This window comes from Verticillium alfalfae, genomic scaffold, assembly GCF_000150825.1.
Source record: "Verticillium alfalfae VaMs.102 supercont1.4 genomic scaffold, whole genome shotgun sequence".
NCBI classification, from domain to species: domain Eukaryota; kingdom Fungi; phylum Ascomycota; class Sordariomycetes; order Glomerellales; family Plectosphaerellaceae; genus Verticillium; species Verticillium alfalfae.
This window is the reverse complement of record NW_003315035.1, coordinates 1568142-1576590: the sequence shown is the minus strand read 5'-3', so window position 1 is coordinate 1576590 and position 8449 is coordinate 1568142. Positions and strand designations below refer to the sequence as shown.

Genomic DNA, 8449 nt, shown 5'->3' with positions numbered 1-8449 from the left:
CTTCTGAGAGATGAGGATGCCGCATAGCCACGCCACGCCGGACCCAGTCGTTCCATGCCCCCAGAAGCATATAATTCCGAACGATCCTGATCGCCTAAGTAAGCCGTTATTCACGAGAGGAGAGCACTATCAGCTGAGCCTGGGCCGTTCTACCCGCTGCGTGAGGCTCAGGCGAGTCCGGGGAAGGGACCAGGAACTGGGGTAGCTGCATTGGCGTCGGAAAACTAAAGCTTGTCGTCTCTGGCAATCTTGGCACCATCGTGGACTTTTCCGTCAAAGATCGGTACCGAGCGCCGGGCTGCATCCTGCCATGTCCTCTGGGTTTCGGGCTGGGTGACGTTGACGTTGGCGTTGAGAGCCGGCGATGTTTGCTCATGGTCTGCTCTCTCGACGATTCTGTTCAAGCAAGTCCACGAGCTTGCGTCTTCTCGCGTTCTCCTTCTTCGACCCATCGTCTCGACGAGCAACAAAGAGCAAACAGGCCAAGGGATCATGCCATCGGCTTTGGTCGCGATTCCCGTCTCATTCGCGATTCCCGTTGCGGGGGCCCTTCCGAGCAGGGCGGAGCGTCGTGCCCCGCGGCACCCCTTTCAGGTCCCCGACGGGGTCCAGGACACGGCCAGTCCTCGCGGGGGCAGAAACAAATAAAGTGCTGCCGCTCGATTGAACGAGGTGCCGGCTCTTGACAATGGTTTCCGGGGCATGTTTGGCTGCCGTCGCCGCGCACATTATGCAGGGCCATGGTGTGGAGGTTGCTACTGGGCTGTAGAGGGTCTGGTATCGAAGCCGCCACCATCGCCGTGTGGGCAGATCTATGTCGCATTTGAACCACAGAACTGCAGCCTCCAAGGGGAACAGGCTGCAGATCAGCCAATCAGGAGAGATGTTCGATTCTGCTCGTGTCTGTCTCTCGAAAACGCATGTTGAGGGTGGCCGTAAGGGGTCAGAGCGAGTTGCGAAGCTGGTGCTGGTGCTTGGGCGACACTCTTGGCCATTGATTGGATACAGGCGTTCTGCTGCCCTCGTGGCTGCTTGCGTACACCTTTAGCCTGTGAGCTATGAATTTGCATAAACGAATCACGCAGAGTTTCTGCCATGGCCACGGCGAGCTGCTCTCTCTTGGGAACCGTGTTGATGTAGACGCAATCGTTGTTTCTTCCACGTGGAACAGGTTCCGTACTGACGGAGGTTCAAATTCAAACGAGTAAGGCCCGAGCGCAATCTCAAGCACAGTGTATTCAAAAAGAGTAGATGAACCGCTACGTACAAACCTCATATAATCCTGTACAAGCAGCATGGGTCCAGTGACCCGGGGTATCTCCCATCAGTCCGAAAACGCCGAAGAAACACAGCGGACGCCGCCAGTCGTACACTGCTTGCCGTCCAGGAAGAAGCATGAAAAGAAAAGAACCAGAGAAGAAAGAAACCGGGAAGACCTCGCCTCAACAAGCAAGGAGGGAAGAAGAAGAAGGAGAAAGAAGAAAAACGGCGTGCACTAGTCTCGTCATCACCACGCATCTCTCAATGCCTCCTCAACGCACAAGATCTGGCGAAGGCCCACGTTGCCAAGCGAGCTTCTGCCGCCTCATCCGCCTCGCGTACAGCAGCCCGCAAACGTTGCAGAGCGTGTCCGCGCCGTCCGGGCCACGCCTCCACTGCGGCGAGACGGCGGTGCCGCACTCTTGGCACAAGGCGGAGTTCGCCTTTCTCTATAGGAGGTCAGCTCTCTGTAAGGCGTTTGTAGAATGAGTAGGAGAAAAGAGGGAGGAAAAGAAAGAGAGAGAACAAAAAGAAAAGGAAAAGAGAGAGAGAGAGAGAGCGAGAGAGAGAGAGCAGGAAGAGAAAAAACGAAGACGGAGAAGAAAAACGCACCTTTCGAAAGCCGCTCAAGCCGCCCAGCTTCTCGAGGTCACTCCTCGACGGCGCCGTGATGGTCGACCCCCGCCCCTCCTGCCGACGGTGATGCCTCGCGACCTCAGCCAGGCTATTTACAATGTCCCTCGACAGGCGCGACATGGCGACGAGATCGGCGGGCGTCGGGCTGCGGCGCGCGGCGCTGGGCACGGCGGCTGGCTCGCGAAAGCGCTCGGTGATGCTGGCGAGCTCGGCGGCGCGGTAGTGCAGGTCGGCGCTGGGGCTCGCGACGCGGACTTGTGGGGGGTCGGCCGACGAGGTGCTCGAGGGGGAGGGCGAGTAGGAGGCGCCGGCGCGGAGGGGCTCGAGAGCGAGAGCGGCCTCGTTGGCCTTGAGGTCGGCGAGCCAGAAGCGGTGGCTCGTTCCTACGCCGCCATCATGGCTCCGTGGAGGCCGCGGTGACCGGTTCGGGGGAGAAATGGTGGCTGCTTGGGAGTGGCAGCTTCGGCGGTGGACGACTGGCAGAGTCATTCAAGTTGTTGTCGATCAGGTACCCTCAGCAGGGTAGGTAGGTAGGTGTACCTTCGGTACCTTCGCCAACGGGAGAGGCAGGGTGAGGTACTCAAGGCAAGTAGGTGCTGGAGACGACGCGGGGTTGAAGATGGGGAAAGAGTTGTTTGGCCTATACACGGAAGAAAAAGGGCGAGTCTTGCAGGCTATATCGTGATGGTGATGATGTGTTGCGCAGCAAGTGTCAAATGGGGAAAACTCAACCTCCTCATCTCCATGGGTCTGTGTTGGTGGCGAAACACAGAAGGAAGCCGACTGGAACAAGCATCAGCAAGATGGGAAAGTCTCGAAAGTCGATTCCGACGAAGCCTGGTGGGGCGCGGATCAGACCCTGAGAAGTCCCTGCACACCCACACCGAACGTCACCTCGTTCCTCCTTTCTGCCAAGAGCCGACCCACCTGCCTCGCCCAGGCAGGTACCTACCTACCCAAGCTTGCCAAGCTACCTGGCACCCAGGCTGGTAGGCACCTCGATCAGGGGACGAGTCCCCTGGGCACCTTCCCTGGGGCGAGCTCGAACAGCTCCGAGTTGGTGCACAGTGCTCGGGTTCTCACGTCATTGGCAACCGTCTCGAGACCCCGCCTCTGGTGAACCCGCTAATGTCGCAGCCTTTGTTCCGATTGGGGGGCGCTGAGAGGGGGGGGGGTCTCCCCGGCGTCCCCTTCCAGTTGGCATTTGTCTGGTATGAGTGGGGTGGTTGCGCTGTCAGACTTCATCAGTCCACCGCCTTGTCCTATTCGTTCTGCTGCGGCCAAGTTCCAGTTGCAGTGGTAGCACGAGAGTGGCGAGACCACCTTACACACGACAGGCCCATTGTTTTGAGGACCAATATGCCCTTTTCCCATCATGATCACTTCCTGCCAACTTTTTGCTACCGCCGGTCAGATGTCTCGACTGGTGAATGAAATTCAAAAGGCCCTCTTCTAGTCCTATTATACACACAAACACCGTAAACGAGCTTGCAACCCTCGACAATGAAGATACTCCTCGCTGTTTCTCTACTCGACGACTGCAATCCTACAAAAATGATACACGAACGGCCTGGGCGTTTCAGAGACATTCTGCTCCGCCTTGTTGTCCTTCACTGTTTACCCAAGTCTTGGATGAACCCCTCTCCGTCCCCCAGCGGGACAGATGATCCGCCTGTGGCACACGCTATTGATATGAGAATTGGCCTCTTCCTCACGCCGGCCCGCGAGCTTTGACACTCTTTCCTTTTTTTGCCAGCCCTTCGCCTGATCCACTTTGAAACCGTCACCCATCTTGCCATTCTCGACAACGGGCTTTGAGCCTGTCGCTTCGAGGCAGTAGAACCCGTAATTTCCTCTTGTTTCCTCTCTGCAGGCGGCAGTCTCTCTGCTTTCCCATGCCGTGTTTGACGCGGGGGTGCTCGGCTTCCATGTCCAATCGTGTTCACCGCTTTGCCTCTTATGTTATTGGTGCCAGGCTAAGAAGGGGACGGGCATGTTTGTGAGACTCATCAACAGGCTGTGTTGTCGAATGACCTCGCTCTCGACGCTGGCTCGTCCAGCGCGGCCTCGCCAGTGGCGACACTTGTGCATCCGTTTTCCCTAAGGAATGCAGAAATCAACCCAGCTGCCCAGGTAGTCCAGCCGGTTTCCGGCAATCTCGTGGCTCTTGTAAATGTCCTCAAACTCCTCGAAGCTCAGCTTGCCCCAGCCGCCACGCTCCTCGGCCTCCTTTTCTGCCACGTCGAGTCGCTTGTAACCGATCAGAACAGCGTGGGAAACTTCCTCGTCCGCCTGGTCAAAAGATCCCTTTGCGGTCTTCAGTGTCGATTCGGCTTGTTTGCCAGACGCGCCAGCCGCTGTCGCAACGTCCGTCTGGGCCTTGTCATCGTGGGGCTTGACATCACTGTTCGGCCGGAACTGGGGCATGGTTGGGTCCCGGTGGGGCTCCTGGGGTCCTTCAACAGGCTCATCGTCCGCATCTTTCGCCTCATCAACGGACCCTGCTGCTGGTTCCTCGCTGGCAGGTTCAGGCCTGGCTTCAGGGTCCGCTGCATGTTCAGCGTTCAGCATCGCTTCGGGCACCAGATCTGTGTCGACCGTGTAGCCGCTGACGTGGAGCAGCTCGTCCAGAGACCGACCATCAGGTTGTCTCTTTTGGATGACGGGGCTGCCTTCAGCAGAGGTGTAATCAAGCTCTTCGACGTCGTCAAGCTCTTCGGCGTCAATGTCCTCAAACAGTGACCGATACTTGTTCCTGGACGCTCGTGTTTCGGCAGCCTCAAAGGCAAGCTCTTCCTTTTTTTTGAAGATGGCGTCCAGCAACTCATTAAAAGCCTGCTGCGTCACCTGGTAGAGGATTTCCTTGCCCGCATCCCGCTCCTCGTCCGGGATCTCAAGGCTGTGCGCTGGCTGGGACCAATGGGACTGAGATTCATGCTCTGCCCCATCTGCCGCGAAGCGCACCTTGGACGACGATCTGGACCGTGGTGCCGCCCCTGAGTTCTGGACCGCCTTTGAGCTGCCAGCAACACCGTTGAGATTAGCAAGAAAGTCCTCGTCCTCGTTCCAGCCTTCGGGCGCCGCGCCACCCTCCTCTTCATCAAGGTAGAAGTTGCGTCTCTTCCACCGCTCGTGGAGCAGCCTTCGTGTCTCCGCACGACGGCTCCGATCGGCAGAACCCAGTCGCCTTCGTTCAGACATGAAGCGGGCTCGTAATTGGCTCTCGGTCGGTATTGTGCTCGTGTAGTGGCTTGGGTCAACTCTCGATGGGGAGGAGTCTTCTCCGTTGACGACTCGCAAGCCGTCTCCTGCTTGGGCAAGAGTTCCCCCGTCCAAACGATTGGCGGGAGCACTCTCTTCCTCGGGACTAGTCAGTTCGGCCTCCTCGGGATCCTCGTCATCCTCATGGCGTCGAGAACCTATCAAGAGGGCGGGCAGCTCATCGAGGGTACGTGGTGGATCGAGCAGAGCATCCCAGTATGGTTGACTATCGGGCGAACCCATCTGCGCAGGCCACGATGTGTGGCCTAAATTCATGTTGTCTGTGGCAGCGAACAAGCGAGTCAGGACGTCTTCCCTCGCCGAGGTGTCGCCTCGATCCGCATTGATGACTCTGGACTCTCCTTCTTCCAATTCCACGTCCCCGTTAGGGTGGAAGACTTTGCCTTCGCCCGTCAGATCACGATTGTCGCGGGGGACACGTGCTTCACGGCCAAAAAGACTGCTCAGGGGCTGCCGACTGGTGACAAGTTGCTGGGCTTCCTGGCTGCCCATGAGCTGGTCATCGAGTCCGTCGAGGATATCGCGATGCATCTGCTTGTACAGCACGTAATATGCGCGGAACATGCGTAGAAAGTCGCGGCGGTTGACAAATCCATCACCGTCAATGTCGTAGCCCTGAAATATCCTGCGCAGCTTGTCGCGGCGTTTTCGGTACGCTAGCCCTTGCAGGAACTCAGCAAAGCCAATGAGGTCGTCGTTGTTCGTGTCGTAGAAAGAGAACATGCGGTCATGTATAAGATTGGGCGTGGCGTGTCGCGATCCGCCCGAGGGGACCAGGCATCGTTCGAACGTCTTTTTATCCATGGCGAGTTGCAGACCATCAGGATCCTCCCTCCATTCCGTGTTGGCCATGAAGGTGAACTGCTCCCAGAAAGCCTCGATCTCGGGTCGCTCAAAGCCGGTCTCCTTGCTGAGCTTATTGATGAGGCCCCGCGGCAGATTCTTGATACAGGTGTCTGGATCACCAGCGTACCAGACGGGCTGCATCTGACGAGGACCGAAGGGAGGGGCAGGGATCTTGATCTTGTAGAATATGTGAGTCTTGATGTGGACGCCTTGGGATTCGCACGTCTCGCAGAGGTCGAAGTCGGCGCAGTTCGCGCACCGGTACCTCACGCCTCTGATGGGTACCATGCCGCACGAATTGCAGGCGCAGCCTCGATGCACACAGGCGTTGCGACGGGCATTGTCCTCGGAGACGCGGAAGAGAAGGCTGACAATGTTGTGACCAGCGCGAGCCGGCGGCTGCATGACGTTTGGATCGTTCCACCACTCCTCGACAAGTGTGTCCCCGTCGTTGGCGGCCTGGGCGGGTTCAAGGGCATTATTCTCATCGGTGTGAGAGGCGTAGGAGGAGGCGGATGCCCGACGGGAGCGTCGTGAGCGTCGGACGGCATTGCTCCGATGGAGCCCTTGGCCGATCAGAGCATTGTCATAGTCGCCCTGCGACTGCCATGCATAGTAGCCTACAGACGCGGCCGCGATGGCGGAAACGACGGCGACGGCGATTCGCGGCCGCGTAAGACTGTCGGAGGATGGCGCGAAATGCCACATATTGCTCGTCAGGATCTACGGGAGGACATGTTCGACAGAGCAGTCTCGTGAAGTGGCGTCGATATCTCGCAGGGAGTGCCCTGAAGTTGTGGGTGGTCGTCGAGGGTGCGTTATCGCCAATGATCAGATTCGATGCTGTGATGCGATGGATGGTCTGGATAGGAATATCCAAGTGGCAAGCTCGACGCTGAGGAGCTGCGCCGTGGCTCCTGCCAACAGGGAGCCAAAAGCTCCCCCAAACGGCAGGCGGTGAATGCTACCCTTGGCACTGTGCTTGGGGCTCTTGCTCCCCCCAGCACTCGACGTGATGTCACTCAGCACAACGCAAGAGAATAGGTACTTACAAGGTACTTGTGCTGTCGCCGGCTACATGCAAGATCTCAGCATATAAAATTGCACTTTGACTGCCCAGGCTGCTTTCGCTTTTTCCTTTAATGTGGTGTATCTTGATGCGCAGATGTGTCAAGCTACATGCAGTTGCTGGACAGTATCTCCTACGAATGGTGTGACTAGTAGTAGCGCATGTCGAAATAGCGAGCCGAGGCACTGCCTAAAGGGGGAAAGCACTGTGAACACCATCCATCCCGCTGCTGTCGTCCCCTCCAACCAACATCACTCACACCTGCAGTCTGTCGCGGGCTGTTGCCAATCTCAAATAATATATATGAACGGCACGAGTCCAACCAACACCTGAAAGGACAAAAAAATCTGGCGACAGAGCTGTTGCGATAGCAATTGAATCCCAATCCGTTGTTCTTCATCGCCCTATCTGATTCTCTCTGGCGCTCATATCCTGTCATTATTGCACGTGCATCTTTGTCTGTCTTCGTTAAACCCGCCGCACGTTCTCAAGACAATTGCGCACTATCAGAGTTCACATCCGAAGGCAAACCCCGAAAAATAATGGCAGAATCGTGAGATACACAGGGGGACATGTATATCCGCGCTTGAAGATACTGACACGGTCCAGAAACCCCTTTCCCTCCGCCGAGGAGACGATCAATCACCCCGCCTACCCTGGGGCTGTCTGGAATCTTGAACCTCACAAGAAGGGCCTCCTCCCCTGTGCCAAAGACCGCGGCGGTCCGGTCAACATCTCATGGGAGGTTCACGGTGATGGACCCCGCAAGATCATCGTGCGCCGCCCAAGGCCCTATTACCTCGTCTCTTTTCTTTGCCCTTGCTAACACTCCCAGCTCATCATGGGCCTTGCTGGTCTCGCGACATCCTGGCAGCGCCAAACTAAATATTTTGGCCACGACCACGGCACTGAGAACTCCGTGCTCCTCATCGACAACCGCGGCATCGGCCTCTCAGACAGCCCCCTGCAGCGCTACACTACGTCGCAGATGGCCCGCGACGTTCTCGAGGTCATCGACCACCTTGACTGGACGGCCCCGCGCTCCCTCCACATCACGGCCATCTCTCTTGGCGGCATGATCTCGCAGGAGCTCGCCGTTCTCATCCCGGAACGCATCGCTTCCTGGACCCTCTTCTGCACGGCTGCGACCATGGAGACCAACAAGACCATCGTCTCCACCCTGCGTGAGCGCCTCACGCTCCTCGTTCCCAAGTCCGCCGAGCAGGCCATCCGTGAGACCGCCGACCGCCTCTTCACCAACGACTGGCTCATCGCCCCGGACGAGGCCGCCGATGTCCCCATCCCCGGCACGACGCCCCGCTGCGGACCCCCGCCCAGCGCCGATCGCTACGTCCC

At 57.8% G+C, this 8449-nt stretch overlaps 4 protein-coding genes across 4 annotated transcripts in view; 1 reads left to right on the top strand and 3 right to left on the bottom strand.

Annotated features, from left to right (window-relative positions):
* Positions 1 to 452, bottom strand: part of VDBG_03935 (mannan endo-1,4-beta-mannosidase) — a gene marked incomplete at both ends in the record, with an annotated part of 2116 nt that extends 1664 nt beyond the window's left edge. Inside the window, one exon of the mRNA XM_003005936.1 lies at positions 257 to 452. Coding sequence (XP_003005982.1) covers positions 257 to 452 — 196 coding nt within the window. The remainder of the gene's footprint in view (positions 1 to 256) is intronic.
* A 1080-nt stretch (positions 453 to 1532) lies between these two features.
* On the bottom strand, positions 1533 to 2385 carry VDBG_03934 (predicted protein; the record flags this gene model as incomplete). The annotated part of the gene is made up of 2 exons (XM_003005935.1): positions 1533 to 1709; positions 1873 to 2385. The coding sequence occupies 2 exons, from the start codon at positions 2383 to 2385 to the stop codon at positions 1533 to 1535; spliced, it is 690 nt and encodes a 229-aa protein (XP_003005981.1).
* Positions 2386 to 3996: 1611 nt separating this feature from the next.
* On the bottom strand, positions 3997 to 6732 carry VDBG_03933 (EF hand domain-containing protein; the record flags this gene model as incomplete). Its single annotated transcript, XM_003005934.1, has 1 exon — positions 3997 to 6732. The coding sequence occupies one exon, from the start codon at positions 6730 to 6732 to the stop codon at positions 3997 to 3999; it is 2736 nt and encodes a 911-aa protein (XP_003005980.1).
* Positions 6733 to 7635: 903 nt separating this feature from the next.
* VDBG_03932 (conserved hypothetical protein) lies at positions 7636 to 8447 on the top strand (the record flags this gene model as incomplete). Its single annotated transcript, XM_003005933.1, has 3 exons — positions 7636 to 7646; positions 7703 to 7868; positions 7929 to 8447. Coding segments are annotated over 3 exons (696 nt in total), but the record flags the coding sequence as incomplete, so codon positions are not given.
* Between the last annotated feature and the right edge of the window lie 2 nt (positions 8448 to 8449).